At 41.8% G+C, this 21971-nt stretch overlaps 2 protein-coding genes across 7 annotated transcripts in view; both read right to left on the reverse strand.

Moving 5' to 3' along the window:
• Positions 1–765: 765 nt before the first annotated feature.
• On the reverse strand, positions 766–8570 carry Arl2bp (ADP ribosylation factor like GTPase 2 binding protein). The gene is made up of 6 exons (XM_047529758.1): positions 8212–8570; positions 7385–7446; positions 4370–4476; positions 3251–3336; positions 2961–3057; positions 766–2241 (listed from the first exon to the last, which is right to left on the reverse strand). The coding sequence occupies exons 1-6, from the start codon at positions 8247–8249 to the stop codon at positions 2143–2145; spliced, it is 489 nt and encodes a 162-aa protein (XP_047385714.1). The 5' UTR covers positions 8250–8570; the 3' UTR covers positions 766–2142.
• Positions 8571–14355: 5785 nt separating this feature from the next.
• The window catches only part of Rspry1 (ring finger and SPRY domain containing 1), a 44039-nt gene continuing 36423 nt past the window's right edge, over positions 14356–21971 (reverse strand). For all 6 annotated transcript variants that reach the window (XM_047528022.1, XM_047528024.1, XM_047528026.1 and 3 more), the window contains 3 exons: positions 21792–21944; positions 18300–18404; positions 14356–14572 (listed from right to left, as the gene is read on the reverse strand). In XM_047528022.1, coding sequence (XP_047383978.1) covers positions 14476–14572; positions 18300–18404; positions 21792–21944 — 355 coding nt within the window. In that variant the 3' untranslated portion in view covers positions 14356–14475. The remainder of the gene's footprint in view (positions 14573–18299; positions 18405–21791; positions 21945–21971) is intronic.

Below are 21971 nucleotides of genomic sequence, written 5' to 3' on the forward strand. Positions count from 1 at the left end.
TGTTTGGTTTTGAGTCTGATTTTAAGGAAGAGCAAGCCATTTTAAGGCTTAAGAGAAATGCTAGGCACCTAGTGAGTCCACCCTCCTGTTGGGTCTGATACCCTAAAACACAGCTGGTTTCAAGGGGGACATTACAGATCACAGTTTGGTGACTATTGCTCCCCATGGGTGAGGAGTTCTAAGGGGACAGGGGTGTGTGGCCCTCTTCTGGGGCTGGACCAGAATGTCAGCCTTCTCACCCTGGCCACGGCTGAGCCCATCAGAGGCGGCTCAGGACATCACAGTCTAAGTTTCTGTGCAGCTGGATTTCTAGTTTGATTTTTTCTAGTTTTTTTTTTTTTTTTTTTTTTTTTTTTTTTTTAAAGAAAACAGCAAGCCAACTTAACCTGCGACAGGCCTGCTTTTTCTGAGTAGAAAGAGTGAAAAGAACAGTTTGCTTTTCTTCTCATTTTTCATTATTTCATCTCTGGAGTTGTCCGCTTGCCTCTTCTCAGCTGGGACCACCCGATCTTACCGAGGGCGTCCCACAACCCTGGCCTGTGATGGGCGGGTCCTACTTAAAAAGGAGAGGAAGGAAAGCAGGCCCAGGAGAGGTGGCATTTAAGAGGCTGCTTCTGAGAGTGCCTTGGTTTAGAAGCAATAATAACCGGATGGCACAGAGGATGGGGACTGGGGCTGTGGCTCAGTGGCAGAGCACCTTGCCCCAGCATGTGTTAAGCCCTGGGTTTGACCCCCAGCATCACAAAAAAATCAGTCATAAATAAGTAGAGGAGGCAACTCATTTAGAATGATGGTTCTTGCAAAACACCTCAAATTTTACTCATGGTACAAAAAGTAATAAATGACACATTAGCACAGAAAAACACATAGCTTATAGCTCATCCTTTAAAACCAGAACAGATAAGTGAAAAGTCAGCACAGATTCTTATTTTTACTATAAAAAATAAAATCAAAAGTACACATTGGGAATTGAACTGTTTTCTTCTTTCCAGGGATGTGACATACATGTTTTCTGGTCAGTACTAAACCAAACATTGTACTAAACCAAAGCTGAGAGACGACCAGTAAAGCTGTCCACTGTCTCCTACTCATGCTGAGCTAGACCAGTGGACACCATCTTGGCAGGAGAGATTCTGACAGGAAGAAGAAATTGCAGATCCTTACCTACCCCAATAAAACCCAACCAACTGGCTTACACAGAAAGGGTCTTAAGCAAACGTGCACAAACACAGCTGACGTGCTGTGACAGCAGGTAGCTCCAGCCTGTTTCCAGCACATGGCAGACGTTCATGGGTGCTGGTAAAACAGGTGCGCCCATGTGAAAAGCACTTTTACCTTCACAGCACTAATGACTAAAAAGCACACAGCATATAATACTTTGATCTTTAGGTGGATAATCATGGAAGTTCCAAGATCATATCCATTAAGTTTGCCTGAGTATTCATCTATAAAAAATATTTTTTCAAAAATAATGCTTGAAAGAGACTTCTAGAAACAGTGGGACTACATCAGGACCAGCAGAAGACAGTGTTACAAGGATTGCGTATGTTAGGACTGGGAGTTGGCTTTCACAGGTAGCTTTTAGGGTAAAGGACATCTCTCTTGGTTGATCCCCACAGCCAGCACAAGCTGTGATCAGAGGAGATACAGAAATCTTAGTTAGGACAGGCAGCTGGCTCCAGTAACTCCCTCGATAAATACTCCCAAACAAAAACCCCATTGAGGGGGAAGGACTGAAACTCTGGCCCATGTGAAAAAGAACAGCAAGTGTACAAAGGACTCATGCAAAGCCTGCTGGGAAGAAGAGAGTTCATGGTGGTAGTTAAACACACCTACATGTACTGGGGAAGGGCCCCCAGGTGGAATGGCTGACATGGGCTTGATCAGAGTGGCCTGACTCAAGCACCTGAGAGGTGACTAGTAGGGGAGGGGATGAACACTAATACAAGATGGCGTATCAGGAGAAGTGGGTCCAAATGTCTATCATGTTGTTTCTGACCTATCAATACTTAACACAAACCAAGGGCTGCAGAACAGAGTCTTTCCGAGATGGACTCTTCGGTGGTCATTAGCTGAAGTCTCTCTGAGTCTATTAGACTGGTGACATCTAGAATGATCCTGTTCATTGCCTGGAGGTGGGACCTAGTGCCGCAGATTATTCTGGGAAGCTGGCATAGATGATTTGCACAATGACGTCACCACTAAGCCACTGCTTAAGTCCAGTCCCCGGCCTTCCTTTTCCTGCATGAGAAAAGATACAGCTTTAAGCAGCAAACAACAAAAAGATGCCTTTTTGGCACAGGACCCTGCCTGTAGCGGGGGGAGGGGAGCTCACCGTTGGGGTGGGAAGCACTCAGGGATGGAAGGCCAATTATTTTGTATTTCTGCTCAATGCCAGCCCTGGGCACCCTTTAAAAATGTACCCCTCTTCACTGGAAAATATTTTTCTTATAAAGAGCCTGCATTATTAGAGAGGCAAGACAGAATTAGACCAGTTCTTTGGTTTGTGTCCTGCTTATTTAGGGACGCTAAGGTGGTACCTGGGCCTGTTTCATCCCAACATGGAAAGGTTCTGGCCAGCCAGCAGAGGCCTGTAACCCCAGCAGCTGAGAAGGCTGAGGCAGGAGGATCATGAGTTCAAAACCAGCCTCAGCAACTTGGCAAGGCCCTGAGCAACTCAGTGAGACCCTGTCTCTAAATAAAATACGATAAAGGGCTGGGGATGTGGCTCAGTGGTCAAATGCCCCTGGGTTCATTCCCCAGAACCAAAACAAACAACATGGTTCCACCCAGTGGTCAGGAGCTCCCTCCGCTGACACCTTGCAAGCTCCTCTACTGACACTGGCCAGTTTTAAGGGGCAGTGATGGGGAAACGTGGGAGATGGCTGTGTTCACATAGTTCTAGTTGGAACTTCCTAAATGGTTCAGTGTGGCTAAATAAATAGGCAGTTGTAACTTACTGCTCTATAGTCCAGAAACATTTCTTTAAAAGCCAGAAAATCCGTAAATGTGAGCAGCATATCGAATATGTCACCAGCCACTTCATCTTTATGGTGCCTGTAAAAGGAAAGGGTGGTGGCTTCAGGAATGAATGGCCAGACACACTGTCTCTTCAAGATTTTGTGCAGAGGTGTCGCCTTGACATCAAGAGCCCCCTGAAGGCTTTCTCTTGGGTAAGGAAGGAGGGCTTTCCACCCTGCCCTCGAGTCTAGGGAAGGAGGAGGGAGAGAAACAGTCACACTCAACTCACTGTAATGTAGTTGTGAAAGCCGCCATGTTAAATCCAGGAATTCGCTCCAGCAGCTGTTCTTCAATATATTTTTCCACCAGAGAAATCTGCAACAGTGGAAAGGATCTTGGTTAGACCTTGGTTAGACACTTTAGGGAAGCAGAACTTTTTTTCAGAAAACCTGTCCCCTGTCCCCTGCCCTTGGCAGTTTCCTGAGAGCCTATTCTATGTGTAGGCTCTATGCTCAGTGTCAGTGATGCCAAAGGGGACCAAATCCCAGCTCCTGTTCTGGCTAAGTTCGGGACTCCTGCTGCAGAGAGGAGCATCTGCAAGTGATTATGTGTAACAGGAGGGCTGCTCTACCCCTGTTACAGGGTTAGTACAGCAGGGTGCCCACTCCCAGTACAGGAGGGAAGGAAGGAAATGGGGGCTCTTCTTCCTCCATATGTGGAATCTGTGCAGACAGAACACACAAGAAGCACTCCTGGAGGAGTCCCAGCTCCTGCTGAGCCAGTTTCCTCGATTATACTTTGATTCTGTGTTTAGAAAATAAGTCCTCGAGCCTCAACCCTATTCTCAGATGAGATAATCACCAGAGGCCATGAGAGGCTTCAGGGTACAGTAAAAAGAGCCTCGGGCAAAGAGCTGAGGTCCCAGGTTCTGGTCTTTGTATTCCTATCAACTAGTGAGAGGGATCTTGGCTGCTTTCACTTTTTTGTGTGGGGGCGGGGCGGTGCTGGGGATGAACCCGCACTGTGCATGCTAGATAAGAGCTAACACTGAGCCACGCCCCCCACTCCTGCTTTCACTTGTACTTAATAGTCCTGTGTATATGACTGGAAAATGGAGAACCAGTGTCAAGGCACAGAGAACTCACCTGAGGCACTTCAAGGCAGGGTTGGGGTAAAGTCCACCTTCTTTTAAATAGGAAGTTGCAAGTTCATCAAATACTGCCAGAAAGCCTTTTGGAAAACAGCCCTAAGAGCTGGGTGGAGGAAAGTGAACTAAAACAGATTCTAATCAGAATTCCTGGCAGTATCCTGCTGGCATTATTTTAAAAGACCAGCAAATTTCAGTATTCTAAATTTGGGTCTTAAAGACACCCTAATCTCCTGGTAGGAGAAACAGGGATTTACTTACATATTCATTAAAAATGGGCGTATAGATGAGTTTATTCTCTTCTGTGTCTTCAAACTCCTGGTAATACTTGTCCATGAAATTTCTCTGTAACAACTGGAACTCATCATCTGAACCACAGAGGGAGGAGAATTTATTATTTTTAGTGGAGATTACCAGTCACTCTGACTTATGAGACAGCAACGTTACTGCTTTCCCAACAGCTGGTGTTTTAAGCAGCGATAATGGGGCATTGACATGAAAAAGACCAATCAGTCTTTTTTTATTTTGTGGCACTTGGGGTTGAACTCAGAGGCACTCTACCACTGAGTTAAATCTCCAGTCCTTTTTATTTTTCGATAGGACCTTGCTAATTTGCCCAGGCTGGCCCTGAACTTGCTATCCTCTTGTCTCAGCTTCCCAAGTAGCTGAGATGACAGGTGTGCACCACAGAGCCTGGCTTTTATTTTAAAACTGTGGTAAGATACACAAAAATTTACTGTTTTAACCATTTTTAAGTGTTCAGTTTGGTGACTTTAAGTATGTCCACACTTCTGTGCAAATGTCACCACCTTCTGCCAGTTCATTTTAAACACACCCACATGGGATGGCTTGGGAACTCCCTCATACTCCATATGTCTGTAAAGGAACAAATTGGCTTTCTTTTTTAGAAATTATAAAAGCTTACTGGACATATACAGAAGATCCATTCTCAAACTGTAGGACTTCAAACCTACTGGCAACAAGTCCCTCTCTTATTTTAATATAATTTTAGCAGCAATGTGGAAAACAGTGGAGTAGTTAAAGTGGGAACTGACAGAGGCCAAACTGCCTGAGTTCAAATCCTACTGCCACCACTTGCTCCTGTGTGACCTTGGACAAGTTACTTAATTTCTCTAAACCCCAATTTTTTCATCTGGAAAGTGAGAATGAGTATACTATCTGTCATATGGGGTGGCTTTGTGGATTTAAATACGAATTCATGCATGTAAAGAGATTAGTTCACCGCAAACATTTCAGGTTAGGGAATAGGGAATTTTAGCAACCGAAGAGATATTATTTTTAAAAATAAAAGGAAAGCTTCAAGAAAGGACCCAGACATAGAAGAAATACCCTGTGCCTACAGAAGACTCATTTTCCCACAGCAGACAGGGTGCCCATAACAGGCAAAAGAACTGAACAAATTTCAGTCTTCCTCAGAAATCCACAAGTCCTCATGAAAGAGCTTAATGGTGAAATGTCTACATTTAGGAGTTAAGAACACAAACCTTTATAGGAACCAAAGGTTCAAAAACCTAATCAGTGATTTTCAGACTGAACTGGATTAAGCTACATGGCCAATAACACCAAATAACAGTGTCTTTTCCTACTTCTAAAAAAACTGAAGTCAACAATGTTTGTTTTAAAACTTTGAAACCTGTTACTATTTGTGTTACTTAGCAGGATTAATAGATGCCAAAATGAATCCACAAATATGAATGCAAAATTCAGGAAACTAGAAATCCAGCTGAAGCTTGACACCTTATTTTCTTTGTGGACATGTGTGTGAATGGTTATGGTTTTATGTTCTGTTTTATAGCATGAAAACTCAAAATTACCTAAAAAACCAAAATTACTCTTACTCCAATATATGAAATAAAATAGACCAGTATTTCCTGAAGTTTTGCCAAGAGCTCCTTCTACATGCCCCATTACCTGACTATATCCCTCTAGGTCCCAAATCTATGGTAAGTAGGGTCACTGGACAGGGTTAAGGAGGAAGTCCCTGCAAGGAGGCAATGGAACTTCAACTTGGCACAGGCAATTTCTTTTCTTTTTTTTTTTTTCTTTTTGGTACTGGGGATTGAAGCCAGGGGTGCTCTACCACTGAGCTACATCCCCAGCCCTTTTATTTTTTATTTTGAGACAGGCTCTCACTAAGTTACTATGGCTGGCCTCAACTTTTGATCCTCCTGCCTCTTTGCTAGAATTACAGGTGTGTGACACTGTGCCTGACTGTGCAGGTTTGACTAGTAGCACTGAAAAGAATTTCAGGACATGTCTGAAGGAAGGAACAAGCAAAGATTTAATAAAGGATAGCAAATATACACATACCTCAATGGCAGGATGCAGATGCCCCTCACCTCTCAGAGAAGACAAGAGAACACCCAGGGTTGAACTCTGACTACATATATGATTTTCCTGGGAAGAAATGTGCAGGTTCCCATGCAAGATTTTGTGAAAATCAAATCCCATGTCAAGCATTTGATATTTGGGGTTCAGAATGTTTCTTCCTCTTTAAGGTCCTGTATAGGTCTTTGGTGACATTTAAATTGATTATGTTTTTATTCTAATTGATCTGGTACAAGCATGTGCTGAAGGTGTTCATCTAATTAAAAAGATAAGCATGGCTAGTCATGCTCATAGGTTCAGGTCTCCAAATATTAAGGGTCTCTCTGCAAGAGCCCACCTATTTTTTTTTTTTTTTTTTTTTTTCTTTCCCGGTACCAGGAAAGCTTAACAACTGAGCCACAACCTCAGCCCATTTTATTTTTTATTTTGAGACAGGGCCTCTCTCTCTCTCTCTCTCTTTTATTTAGTTGTTAATGGACCTTTATTTTATTTCTTTATTTATATGTGGTGCAGAGAATTGAACCCAGTGCTTCACACATGCTAGGCAAGTGCTTTATCACTGAGGTACAACTCCAGCCCCAAGACAGGGCCTCTCTTAAGCTGCTTAGGGCCTTGCTAAGTTGCTGAGGTTGGCTTTGAACTTGTGATCCTCCTGCCTCAGCCTCCCAAGCTGGGATTAGATGGGTGCCATTGTGCCCTATGAACCCACCTATACTACTTAGTTGTTTTAAGGAGTATTAGGCTGGTTGTTTCTAAGGCAAATCTCAGTAGTACTCACTTAATGTTGCATTATGATACACTGAAATTTATATGCAACTTGATGTTTTCTCTTTTTAAAAAATTAACTCTTCAAATTGATGTCAATTTCCCTAAAAGATAGAGTCTGAGAACTGAAGAGCACAGGTCAGTTGTGGCATGGAAACTTACCCATGATAATGTCCTCTAAATATCCAACCACAGCATCAAATTCTGCATCGGATGCAGAGGAGCTGAAAAATAGACCAGTATTAGGTGTGATTCAATTCATTATTTTGAAAAAATGGTTTATTACAGACACTTTCCAATAAGCACAAGACACGAAAGAATAGTAAAACGAACTTTCCATCACTCAGTTTCAGCAATTAAAGATTAACTGATTACTGTTTAACAATCGGAAACAGAAAAAAACAACAACAACTAAAAAAAAAAAAAAACACTTAAGGCATCGGCGACACGCAAGTTGAATGTTACGGTTCCACTTTCACAAAACCCAATATGACAATGAATTATGAAAGGGACAAATAAGGGGAGCCACGCCTGCCACGGGATATCTCCAGGCGCCTCCACATTTATTTCCTGCGGGAGCTACTCACCGCATCTTGGCTATCACGCTGCACCTATCTGCTTGCCAGCGTGAAGCAGGCGCCAGAGAAATAGTGGTGCACTGGACAATTAAACCGAGAGGCGTCGGGGGAGGGATGGTGGTGGTGGAGGGGCCTCCGACCCGCAGCCAGGCCTCGACGCTCAAATCCGCCAGGTTTTGCTGACGCCTAAGGTTCAGGCCCGGGATTGTGATGGAGACGCTGATAAACGGTGACACCGTCCCCGCACCCCTGTCTCCCGGGACCTAAGCCTGCTGGCCCAGCGGCCGCAGAGGCTGCAGAACAGAGACCGGTAACCGGAGAGAGGCCTCGGCTGTCCCCCACCGCGACACGACCCCCTGAGATCACCGCTTCACGGGGCCGCAGCCTCCCGGGCGCTGCGGCGTCACTCACAAGGACAGTGCGAAGCTCTCTTCTTCTAGGGCGTCCATCGCCCCGGCGCCGCATCCACCTGCGCGGGCGAGCGGGCCAGTCGGCCTCCTATCCGGCCCGCGGCCCGGGCCCAGCCTCCGTACTGCTCCGCGGAGCCCACACCCGCATCGAGGGCACTGAAGCCCGCCAGTCGGGAGGAGGCCTCGCCGCCCAGGCCGCAGGCTGCTCACAGCCCGGCCGACTCAGCGCCTACGCGCGAGGCTGGGCCTCAGGTTCCTGGCTGTGGCCCCGCGCCAGGCGGGCCTCCTCGCCCAGCGAGGCCGCCCAGCCAGGCCGCTCCGCGCGCCGCCGCCGCCGCCTCGGGTCCAGACGTCGGTTACGGACCTGGGCGCCGCGCCCCGCCTCCCGTCGCCATGGTCACCGCAACCCTGCACCGCCCCGCGGGCTCTGTCAGCCAATCACAGGCGCGCGTCCCCGGCGCCAGGGGTGGAGCAAAAGAGAGGAAGTCTGTAGAGGAGAGTCGCGGAGGGACCCTGGGCCTGCGCGAACGGCAGTGGTCTCGCCGTGTTGGTCGGGATTCCTATTTTATGGTTGAGGAGTCCGAAGCTAAGAACCTCAGTTTCCTCGCTTACAATTTGGGGATAAATTGAGCCTGGCAGGGTGTTTGTGACGGTTAAGCAGTTGAAAGCGGGTTTTTTTTTTTTTTTTTTTTTAAAGCGGTACCAGGGATTGAATCCAGGGGTGCTCTACCACTAAGTTATATACATGTACATCGCCTGCCTTTTTTTTTTTCCTTTTTTTTTGATTTTGAGATTCGGACTCGCTAAACTGCAGAGGCTGGCCTCAAACTTGTCATCCTTCCGCCTCAACCTCATGAGTAGCTAACAGGAATGAAAGCATGCTTTTGAATTGCCAAATCACTTGAGTGCCAATCTTGAACCAAGATAATGCAGAAGTCATGTTTGTAAGAAAGTTATCCCCCGCCCCCCATGGAAACAGACCCCAGTGCAGGAAGTGAATGTCAAAATTTACACCATAATCTTCACATCATAAAGATTATTAGGTAGTAAATTGCTCCCTGGGTAATATTGCAAAGCAATAGTCCACAGAACCACTTTGAACAACGCAATCAGAAATAAGAACTTTGCTCCATACATAACAGCAAAATTGAAAAAGGATGCTTTGGATCTAATTTCTCTTGATTGGACCATTCAGCATTGTTTCTTTGATCACCTGATACCTTTGAACCAAATGTGTGGTATGGAACTAGAGAGATTTACGGTGTGAATTGAGGGTCAGATGATCATCCTGAATGAATTAGCGGACATCTTTGAACGGACATACACAAACTGTAGGATCTGAAACTAAATTTAGTTAAAAAGACACAGTTGTCTTGGGCGAGATCTAATCTCAGAATACTTAGTTTAGCACCAGGTGCTAAACTTTTTCCATAGGCATCCAAAAAGATTTGCTTAGCTGGGCTGGGTAGCCCATGAGGATGACTTGGGGCACTGGCAGGTTTGAGTTAGCAGGGTGACTTTGTGAGATCCTGTTTCAAAATAAATTTTAAAAAGGGCTGGGGATATAACTCAGGAACAGAGGCTTCCCTGTCATGCATGAAACCCTGCGTTCAATCCCCAGTTCTGGGAGAAAAAAAAAAAAATTCTTTTTTCTGAGGTTCGGGACTGAGATCTGTTCCGTAAAGCACTGGTCAGACAGCTCACAGCAAACTCTTCAAAGGTCCCCACGACCTACTTTCTTTACATACCCCTCTTATGTCTGGATCAAATGAACTTGCCCACCCTTCCTAAATAATTGGGATCAGGAAGGAGGAATGAAACTTGATTTTATCTGTTCTGGTTACCTGCTAAATGTCCGTAGTTCCACTTGGTTATCAGCTGGGACAGCTGCAATGGAGCTAGAGAAGCTTCTTCCAAGGAGCTCATTCAGGTGGCTGGCAATTAGTGGTGGCTTTTGTCCACGAGCTCAGATGTGGATGCTGGGCACAGGACGAGAGGGTCTCAGTTCTTCGTCCTGTGGATCTAACAGTGGGTGCTTGGGTTTTCTCACACTGTGGTGGCTGGTTCTGAAGGCAAGTATTTCAAGAGACAGAAGTGGAAACTGGTAGTCACTTAAAGAACTGGTACTGGAAAGTGGCATAGTACCAATCCCACTATGTTCTACTGGTCAAGCAAACGCAGCCTACACAGATTTAGGGGAAAGGGACATAAACCTCATTTCTTCTTTCCTCTTCTGGTGCTGGGGATTGAACTTAGGGATGTGCATATGTGAGGTAAGTGCTCTACCACTGAGCCATATCCCCAGCCCAGCCCAGTCCTGTAAACCTTTTTTTTTTTTTTTTTTTTTTTTTTTTTTAAGATGGGGTCTTGCTATTTTGCCCAGACTGTTCTTGAATTCCTGGTCTCATGTGATCCTTCCCTGCCCACTGCCTGCCTCCTGAGTAGATGGACAACATGCATGTACCACCATACCTGGCTCCAAACTTGTTTTTTTTTTTTTTTTTTTTTGTACCAGGGATTGAGGGGCTCTTAACCAGTGAGACACATCCCCAGCCCATTTTAATTTTGAGACAGGGTCTCATTAAGTTGCTCAGGGCCTCCCTAAATTGCAGAGGCTGGCTTTGAACTTCCAATTCTCCTGCCTCAGCCTCCCAAGCCACTGGGATTACAGGCATAAAACCCTCATTTATTGATATGGGAAGAATGCCAAAGATGAACTGTACCATCTTTCAATTCATTTCACCATCCCTGGCTCTAGGAACAAAGGGGGATAAAGGTAATAGGTACCCACTTATTCAGGCATGTGCCAGATACTGTACCAAATGTTTATAAACACATGCTTCCCTTTGAAATATATGAAACCCTATGGTGGGGGGCGGGGGACCCAATGAGGAATTACCTCCATTTTACAAACTGGGAAATGAGGGCCTAGCAGGACCTGTGTCAATCATGCTAGGCAGTCGCTAATCTCTGGGTCAACACAGCCTTGGAAATCTGAACTTTTGTCTTTTTCTGCTGAAAAAAGTATGGTGCCCTTTTTCCCCACTTGGAGAAAACAATTAAGAATTGACTTGAAAATATTAAATGATGTTTTTTTACTAATTATCACTTCATGGGTTAGCATTAAGAATGTTTTTAAGTGAATACACAGCAAAAGAAGGGGATGATCTTGGAAAAAGCTGTTCTGTTCTTGGTTGGGCAGTTTGTTTTCACAGACACATTCAAGATGGTTGAAATTCATGCGAAAGTCATTTTCTACTGGTAAAGCTGTTTCTGCGATTGAATCATTTCCTGGCACTCTTTGGCTGGCACCATGATTTTCTCCTGCCTTCCATCATTCAAGAAAGGTGGCAATTTACTCAATTTCTCTTGGCGGGAACCCTAGATTTCTCCAATAAATCACTAGAGAAATGCCAGTAACTATTTCTTGTTGTTTTTCTCCTTGGTAACAATATATCAGCAGTAAAATTCTAGCCTTTAAATTCTCTTTCAGTGCTTAATTTCAGTGCAGAATATGGATGTTTACCGTTCCACACAGTTTGCCAATCCCAAGTTTTTTCTCTGTGTGGAATATGTTGTCTTTCCTTTTGAATCCTGGATGGTTTAATCAACTTAACATTGAAGACCTTTTGTTTTGTGGTTTATTAGCTAAGAAATGGAACAGCAGGGGGTTGGGGAGATAGCTCAGTCGGTAGAGTGCTTGCCCTGGGTTCGATCCCCAGCACTCCCCCCCAAAAAAAAAAAAAAAAAAGAAATGGAACAGCAGACCATCTTAGGGGCAAAGTTCAAGGCTAGATTTTCTATTTCCACAATCCCACAGTGCTGGGGACTCGAGCCTGGGTCTCCCACATGAGAGGCAGGCACTCTACGAGATGGGATATATGGCCTGCTAGATTTTCTAGAAAGCTTATAGTTTCCATTTCTGACAAATTACTGATTTATTGGTTTTTCTCTATCTCCACTGTTTTTACAAACCACCTTTACCTCTCAGTTGGACTACTTCAGTTCTTTACTGGTCCTACTATTTGCAATTTTTACTTCTCCTCTCTCCACCCGACCCTTCCATTCCATTTTCTAAATAGAAGCCAGTCATCTTTTGAAATTATTTATCATGTACTTCCATGCTTAAACTTCTTTGCTTCCTACTGCATTTAGAATAAAATATAAACTCTTTAACATGGCCTTTATGACAGCCTCCTGACCTTTCCAACACTGGAGCATACTATTCTTTGTACTGGCTTCCTTTCTTACTAGCTATGGGACCTCCATCAGATCCCCAAGGCCCCCGAGCTCCTTTTTTCCTTAGGGCCTTTGCCTGCACTGCTCTATTCAACTAGCTACCAAGTCCTAGAAGGTTGTCCTCAGTCCCTCTGTCTGGCTATGTTTATCTTTAAATTTTCCTCAGTTTCCAAATGTTACTTCATCAGGTTTCTTTGGATCCTCCTCCCCCACCTACCCACTGCCAAATGTCTAAATCAGGTGCCCCTCATCCCTTCTAGATTATTCTCTCTCCATGTTCCTTTCCTATTCTTAGAGCTCTACTCTTTTTCCTTCAGGGCACTAACAGTTTATTATAATAAACACAAATATATTGCCCTCTTCCTGTTCCTGTTCCACATTTTGTATGCCTTGAAGGCACAGTGCCCAACATGTATAAGGTGCTCAATGAAGACCTGCTGGATGAATAAGTGATTGAAGATACTTCTTAATTCTTATACTTGATTCTTACCCTGAAAAATAGCCCTTAAAATCTGTATCATGTCTTGGAACTTTAGCAGTAGGCAAAAATGAAAGTTGTGAAATCTTAGTCAAAAAAGGCAGCAGATGTTTTATTCTTCAATGCAAATTACTGTATTCACCACAAGCTAAAGAGGAGAACATATATATCTATATATGTATATATACTTATATATATATATATATTTGAATTCATGGAAGACTAGAGACATGGAAAAAAATCCAGCACCCCAACAAGTACAGCCAGGAAGGAAATTAGGTCTGTAATAGAACAGGTTTAATGAACTACAAACAAGAAAGGGTGGGAAAGGAAGAAAAAATGTGCATTGAGTTTAAGACACTGTAAAACTCAGAAGACATATTTACTATTCAAGTATAAACTCAGTAAGGACTTGGCATAAATTGAAAGGCAGCTGCTGAGGTTCACCATTATAAAATAAGTTCTATGAATTTATAATTCTACCTTCCAATTTTCTGGGAGAAAAAACTGAACTCTTGAAGGTCTTCACCAGAGACCCTGAGAGGGATAAACACTTTTGATGAAGACATAGTCAACGATCCATGATTGAATTCACTATTCAAAAACATGTATTTATTTAAAACAATAGGTATATGTGTTCTCAGACTGTCCACTAGAGTTTTTGAGACTATTGGTTTAAGAGTTTCAAAGTATATTACTTCCAAAAACAATACTGATTAAAAAAATTTTTTAAACAAAAAGCAAAAACCTTGATTTGATGGTACCTTAAAAATACCCTAAGTACCAAATTTTTTTCCAGTCTAACTTTGCAATTTAAGAATTTCTCCTGCACTGGTAAAACATTTTTCCTCACAAAATGTGGGTAGTGAAACTGGATAGAAACACCATGAATGTGAAAATACCACCAATTTTCTGCAGTTAAAAAAAACTAGAATGTTCTTTGGAATCACTGAAATATAAAAAAATTTAGTTTTTTTTCTACAGTCTGTGCACCTTCTTTCGGGTCCACCATGTTGCTTGTAGTAATGACCTGTGTGATTCTAATTTTATAGATTCAAGTCTTGCAGTGCAATATCCACGCTTAATACACCGATGACTCTCTGATCACTGAAGTTATGCAAAACCCAGAAAGGCTGTCATTTAGTTCTCCATAACGACTTCTCCCCAAAATAAAAACTTTGACTATGACACAAAACATCCTGTGTTGAACAATCACATGAACCCAACATGGAGAATTCCGGTGTGGCTTCAGCATTCAGGAGAGCGTTGTCTCCTATTGTTTTTCATGGAAGTACCACAGGCCTGGCTACTAGCATTCAGCTTTCCTTGGCCTTAAAAGGAATTTCTTAGGGTTGGCAAGTTGGATTAGATTCTAAGAGAATTTTGTCTTTGACAAACTACCATTTTAGCATAAAATCTGGCCATGGCTATAAGTTTCAATGTGCGTACAACTGATTAGAGATGTTTTTTTTTTTTTTTTCTTTGTTTTTCTTTTCAATATTGGCTGGAATTGAGTAGAAATAAGTCCGTGATGTCTCTTCACATATGTCATGAAATATGAGAAATCTGTCTGACTCTAGACACTATTTCTTTACGACACAATGGGCAGGTCTCCAGTTGCAAGGCACAATCCATGCACAGGTCGCTGAGGAGAAAGATGAAACGCCAGTCAAGTTAATGCTTCAAAAGGTCCAACTCTAACTGCATTCCAATCAAATCTAGTATGTTGACAAACTTTTTGGTTGAGGGGGAAATAATTGCATATGGTTTGAAAAATAAAATTAAGTACATATATAAATAAAAAATAAATCTCTGTCCCATTCCTGATCCTCCATCTAGCACCTCAGAGGAACAAGTTAAAAGTTCAAGTACATTCTATATGTATGTAGTATATACACTGTATACACACAGATGTGTATATGTAGGCTGACATACAATGATACATTTTCTCCATAGCTAATTATTCATTTCATTAATACCATTTACTGAATAGTTTATCTTTCACCACAAGGTTGATACAATGTCTTTATCATGTTAAATTTTCAATTTTAGCCAGCTCTATTTTTGGGCTTCTATTCTATTGCTTTGTTCCGTTATTCTTTGTCATATATTAGAACCAAACTATTAACACTCATTTTAATATCCTTTTAGATGTGATAGGATTGTCCTCTCTATAATTCTTCTTCTATGACCAGGGATTGAACCCAGGGATGCTCAACCGCTGAGCTACAACCCCAGCCCTGTTTATTTTTTTGAGACAAGGTTTAACAAAGTTGCCAGGTTGGCCTCAAATTTACAATCCTCCTATCAACCTCCCAGTTGCTGCGATTACACATGTGGGTCACCACACCCAACCTGACTGTTGCTTTAAACTTTAAATTAGCATATCTAGTTCCAGAAAGAAAAATCACGTTGCCCTTTTACTCTGGGCCAAATTAAATTTAGAGTTTAGGGAAACCATTGTCATTAGAATACTGAATAATTTATTCAAGTCTGATTTATATTCCTTGTAAATTTGAAAGTTTTCTCTTCCTTCTTCTTTTTTTTTTTTTTCTGATACAGCGAGTCACTGTGCTGTCCAATTTCTGGGCTCAAGTGATTCTTCTGCCTCAGCCTCCCAAGTAGCTAGGACTGCAGGTATATACCACCACACCAGGCTTTTTTCTAAAAGTTTTCTTTATAGAAGCACCACATATTCTTAGTTTCTTTTTTTAAACTACTGTAAAAGGGGTCTTCAATTATATGTCCTAATTGGTTGCTAGTTGCTACTGATTTTTATTTTGTAAGTCAAAATGGTGATAACAGTCATCCTTGTCCTATCCTCAGCACCTCTTGGAATATTTTCAGAATGTTACCATTAGAGATGCTAGTGGGCTGGGGTTATGGCTCAGTTGTACAGTCAGTAGCATAGTGCTTGCCTATCATGTATAGGGCTCTGGCTTCCATCTTAGCTACTGAAAAAAGATGTGTTTGGTTATGTGCATATGTACATACATACATATATACATAACCAAGTATACACACACACATACTTTTTTGGTAGTACTGGGGATGGAACCCAGGGGGGCAAGCGCTCTACCACTCAGCTACATTCTTAGACCCTGCTTTTTATATTAAGGAAGTTTTCATCCATTCCTATTTTATACTGTTTTCTTCCTTTCATACATTAGAAATAGATATTGATTTTTTTTTTTTTTTTTTGTTTGTACCAAGGATTGAACCCAGGGGTACTTTAACACTAAGTCACATCCCTACCCCTTTTTAAATTTTTTATTTTGAGACAGGTTCTCACTAAATTGTTTAGGGTCTTGCTAAGTTGCTGAGGCTGGCTTTGAATTTGATATCTTCCTGACTCAGCTTCCTGAACTGCTAGGATTATAGGTGTGCACCACTGCACCCAGCTGGATGTTGAATTTTAACAAATGCATTTTCAGCATTCTTGGAGAACCCCTGCCCCAGCCTATTTGAGTAGATTTCCTATTTTGTGCCCCTCTGGTTGTGTTGCTGCATCCTGTTTGCTAATATTTTATTTAGATTTATATTCAAGAGTAAAAAACTAGTTTATTTCCCCCTCTTTCTTTTTTTTTTTCCTTCTTGGCTTTTGACCTGATTATCAAGCAGGCTTTGTGAAAATATTGCCAATTTCTTATTTTCTCTGTGGCCTGAAGCACTTTAAATGAACTGGAGGACCTACACCCTGAAAATTGTAAAGAATTTCCCTATGAAACCAACTGGGCTGAAGCTGGGCGCAGTGATGCAAGCCTGTAATCCCAGTGACTTGGGAGGTTGAGGCAGGAGGAGCGCAAGTTCAAGGACAGCCTGGGCAACTTAGTGAGCAAGCTCCTGACTCAAAAAATAAATAAAAAAATAAGGTTGAGAATGTAGCTCAGTAGTAATTCATATTACAAAAGGAAAAAACAAAACAAAACAAAAAACATCTGGGTTTTTGGGATGTAGCTTTGATAATCACCCACATTTCTTCTGTTATAACAGGATTGCTTAGATTTTCAATCTCTTCTTAGGGGTCAGTTTTTGTCATTTATTTTATCCAAATTTCCTTTCTTTAGTAAGTCATCCTTTTAAAATTGTGATTGTTGCCAAGTTGGGTTAAATTTCCTTACAATTCTTTTAATTTCCTTTCTAACCCTGTTTTGGATATATACAGTGTAGAAACTATGATCACACTTAAGGTACCTAGTTCTAAGTTTTTACCAGTTAGTCCTCCTTAATGAGCCTTTATTGTGTATAAACCACAAGGAAAGGTCAGAGCACTCAAAGATGAATAAAACTAGGGACGGGGTTGTAGCTCAGTGGTAGAATGCTTGCCTAGCACGTGTGAGGCACTGGGTTCAATCCTTAGCACCACATAAAAATAAATAAAGTAAAGGTACGTGTCCATCTACAACTGAAAAAAAAATCTCCTGTTTGGGATCTTTACAGAATTACAGAAACAAAGATCAAAAAGGGCATCAAGATATTCAACCTTTAAATGCATCTGCCTGTAAGGACCTGATAACTAAAACCTGCAAAGGTGCTCAAAATAAGAAATTCTGGGAAGCAGAAAAGAAACTAAGAATGAAATGAAATAAACTGCATTCACTTCCCTTAATAGCCAAAGAGGCAACAAACCCATTTTGAGGCAGCAAATGTAAAGAGGCAGGCAGGGGTCCAAGCTGAGTCATTCCTAGAAATGAAAAACTGGGGTCCAACACTGCAGGCTCTGGACCTCTGGGGAATCAGCTTTGTCAAATATAAGGAAAAGACAGGGGTGGTATGTGATGAATTGCAGGTAGCTGGACTGTAACATCAACATGAACTTTGCTTGCATACAATCAGCACAAGTGGATGGGTCAGCCTGCTCCATGCCTCCTCCCTTTCCTAACCTTGGGACAGTCTTCTTGAGAACCAGCTTTCTTGCTGATGCTTAGACACTCTAAGATTCAGACTGCCCTCTAAGTTCATCTCATACAGGTGAAATTTAGTTAGATGGCATGGAGGCTGCAGCCTTCTCAATAATTAAGAGTGTAAAGAAGTTAATGAGGAAGCTCTAAAACTAAGAGACTTGCCAAGAAGGTCATAAATAGCATTAAACCTTTTACATTTTGCAAAGTCAAAATTACATTAAAAATATTGTACTGAATAAACAAAACAAAAACATAGGGCTTCTATGCCAGACAGCTTTTTCTATTTCAGATACTTTCTGGAAAACAGCCAGGTACTACTTGACAAACGCTAATTCCTCATTCAGTACACTTTAGATGTAAGAAGTCCTGATGAAGAGCTCTGGAACCAGTAAGGTTCTAAAAGCATTCAATATGGGAGGAAATGTTGCCTAATGTAATATGTAGAGATAACCAAGCAAATTCTCTTACCTGTGTCCACATGGCTTCAGTTGCGTATCTGCTACCTCATCACAGCAAAGGGAGCAGCAGTTTTCTCGGATACTGACTTGCTTCAATAGAGCAAGACGCCTGTGCCTGAGTAGAAAGAGCAGTTTGAAACTCATTTTGTCAACAAGTTAACAGGTCCTGTTGGCAGTGATGTATACAACATGCTTTGAAAAAGCTCTCTACGTGTGAGGTACTATGTACTCCTTAAGCTTTGTTCAGAAATGTTTTCGTACATGATAACTCATTTTAATTTTAATAGAGAATGAGAGAAGCATGGTCATTCCCACTTCATAGATAAAGAAATTAAACTTCAGAGAAATGTTTTACACAAGGTCATACATGATAAACAGAAGTCCAGTGCTTTTTTTCTTAACTAGCACATTTTAACCTTTTAAATTGTACATCAAAGACTTGCCTTTCCCAGAAAAACACACACATTTTAATACATTTTCAAAGGGCTTATGACAGACCTTTATAAAAGAGTTCCCGCAAGTCCAGACACCCCAAGTCCACACCCCTTCCCTTACACCTCCACTCAGCATGGAATGCGAAAACAGCAGAAGTGCTCTGCTGAAGGCACGGCCTTGATGGATGGGCACGAGAAATGTGGAGTGTTCACTCATCCCACTTATGGGCCTGGCAACTCAGCAATGGACAGAAGACTAAAAAGTACCCCTGCCTTCAGTGGGCGTACACTGCAGCGCAGATGAGGGGTTGAGGGCGAGAAACAGGAATAAGATAAGTGTTAAATGCTGATGAATACTGTGAAGAAAAATGGGAAGAAAGACGTGGAGAACGAATGTGGAGGGGGAGTAATGATTTTAAATACGCAGTCAAGGAAGGTCTGACTAAGGTGATGCTTAAGTGAAGACATGGCATGAGGGAATGAGCCTGGTGTATGTTTAAAGAGACTATTCTAGGTATCAGCCACAGGGAAAATGGAATAATAATGGGGCTGTCACAGAGATGAGGAAAGACTAGGAGCAACAGATGGCCATAGTGGATGACTGCTATAGCTGAGGGATGGGCATGTGGTACCTTACTGTTCTATTCTTTTTACCTTCTTTATGTATTTGAAGTTTTCCATGATAAAAAGCTTAAGAAAAAAGTAGTTAATGGAAGTAGGAGAATTAAAGACATGGAGTATACATAATATAGAACAATTTGCAAAATCCTTGGCTGTATAATAGGACCATTATCCCCTACCCTGAAGCCAAAAGGGGGTACTATTCCAATGAGTAAAATATCAGTTAAAAGGTATCAGTGAATATAGGTTTTTAGAACACAGGCTGAAACTATTAATGGCACAGAAAATGTTCTTAGGGACACTTATGCTCAATGCCACCATTTGTAATTAAATTCAACTTGAATGTTAAGAGAAGTAAGGTGCCAGCGATTGGTTTTAAGAAGGCCACTCAGTTAGGTTCCTGACATCCTTCTTGGTGTCATTGTCACAGACAACAAAGCTAGATATGACATAGGACTGACTTCGCTTGTAATTCTGCTGTTCTTATTCAAGACAAGACAAGTTCTGGTGCCGAAATGTATAGGCACAGTCACCAAGACGGTATGGATAAGTTGGCCGCACAAGGAGACCTTCCAACAATTGATACTCATTGCCACCTTAGCTTTGGAAAGTTTTAATTCTGCAGGGGCAGTTAACTAAAGACTGAAGCAGTTTTGACTAAGGCTACCCTCTAGGGGAAAATGGATCAATTGTGTCTTTCAGGTGATTTGTGGGTTCATCCAAGGAAAAGGCAGGCTAGATGAAAAAGGAACAGGATATGACAGATAAGAGAGAGGAGCCACCTCAGACTTTCACAAAGAGAAACTGAAAGTTAGACTCTCTGTCACATATCAAGACAAGCTGAAGGGAAGTTCTAGGAATGGACCTCAGATCCCTGAGCTGGGATAAAAGTGGCCCTAATATTATTAAGGATGTTACCAAGGCTCTGGTGTTACAGACAATGACAGCACTGTGACATGTTCTAGTTCACCTAGAAACAGCTGAGTTACTAAAATATAGTCTAATGTGAAGCACAGTCCAGAGAGCTGCTTCTAGATCTGTTTTGGAATCCATTGTTACAGATACCTCCCGGGGCATAACGGTTCTATATTGGCTATGCCCTGCTCAGGGTGCTTTCCTTGCCTGCTGAGGGATTCTCTAATTCATATAATTCATGAGCATTAGTAAAAGGAATGCCTGCCTCACACAGACCCAGGCAGATGCTCCTGTTAAAACATGACAAACTTTGGCTCACATTGTATAACAAGCTTCAACTTGTAGTAATTAAAGGAAGCAGTTGGAGTCTTTTCTTAGCTGATGGAATAGACTACATTCATCTTGTAAGGAAGAGAAGCAGTCATTCATCCAATGAGAAAATTAATGCCAATACAGTTTTTGTCAAATTACAGGAGTGAAATTTTATACAAGATGGTATTCACTGTCCTAATGGTTATGAAACAATGTTGGCATCTTTGCCACGTAGCTAAAAACCCAAAAGAAGTTGGTTTCATTGAACACAAATCTGTTAATAGATGCACTTGATTTCCTAAGATTTAGGATTTACACTAACATTCAAGTGAAGTTAGGTTTGCAGGTTTTCTTCTTTTTGTGAGCATGCATATGTTATGTTTTTCTGTTTTTTCCTTTTTGGTACTGGGGATTGAACCAGTGGTGCTTAAACACTGAGTCAAATCCCCAGCCCTTTTTATTTTTTAATTTTGAGACAGGGTATCACTAAATTGCTTAGAGCCTCACTAAGTTGCTAAAGCTGGCCTTGAACTTGTGATCCTATTGCCTCAGCCTCCCGAGTCACTGGGATAAAAGGAGTGCACCACCATGCCCAGCTTGTTTTTCTGATTTTTACATGGCCATTATTTGGCTCATAAAAAGAATTCATATGTGTTCCTTCTTTTTTCTGGGTTCTATAACATTTTAAATACAAGTGAGGTTCTCTGTTACCTAAAAGTTTTGTGGAAATATTTGTGAAACCACTTGAATGTGATGTTTTTAGGGACATAACTCTTGATACTTTTTAGTTAATTTTTATAAGAATAGTTGGTTTGAGTTGGGCATGGTGGTGCATGTCAGTAATCCCAGTGATTTGGAGAGCCAACCAGGATCATAAATTTGAGGCCAGCCTCAGCAACTTGGTAAGACCCTCAGTAACTTATGAGACTCTGTCTCAAAAATAAAAAATAAAAAGGACTGGGGATGCAGCTCAATGGTAAAGTGCCCCTGGGTTCAATCCTCAATACCAGAAAAAAAGAAACAAAAAACCTAAAAAGAGATAATTGGTTTGTAAATATCTTTCCTGGGATTTGTTTTAGCAATTTACATTTCCCAGAAAGGCAGCATTTTCAGGGAGATTTTCAAAATTACTTGTTTAAAAAGTCGAAAAAAAGGCTCCCATAAATTGTTTCAGTTTCTCATGAGTTACAGTTTGGAGACAGCCTGGGCAGTTTCCTTACCTTGGCAGAATGATTTTCTCTTCAGCTGTTAGGAAGGCGTAGTCATTAAAAGTGCTAAATTTCATAGATGGTGGGTATTTGAAAGGTTTTGCTCCAAAATTGAACTCACATTGCTGATATGACATGAAACTAGCTGCAGCAAAAAATCCAGATCTACAAATAAAAATGAGTACAAAGGTG

The sequence above is a fragment of the Sciurus carolinensis genome, chromosome 16 (assembly GCF_902686445.1).
Source record: "Sciurus carolinensis chromosome 16, mSciCar1.2, whole genome shotgun sequence".
Classification (NCBI taxonomy): Eukaryota; Metazoa; Chordata; class Mammalia; order Rodentia; family Sciuridae; genus Sciurus; species Sciurus carolinensis.

Excerpts from the sequence above, each read along its gene's own strand:
- Arl2bp (XM_047529758.1), bottom strand. The coding sequence starts at position 8,249 with ATGGACGCCCTAGAAGAAGAGAGCTTCGCACTGTCCTT. Across the intron at positions 4,477-7,384 it reads TTTAGAGGACATTATCATGG|ATGATGAGTTCCAGTTGTTA; the intron begins GTAAGTTTCCAT and ends TCTGTGGTTCAG. Across the intron at positions 2,242-2,960 it reads TGTTTCTGGACTATAGAGCA|GAAAAGGAAGGCCGGGGACT; the intron begins GTAAGTTACAAC and ends TTTCTCATGCAG.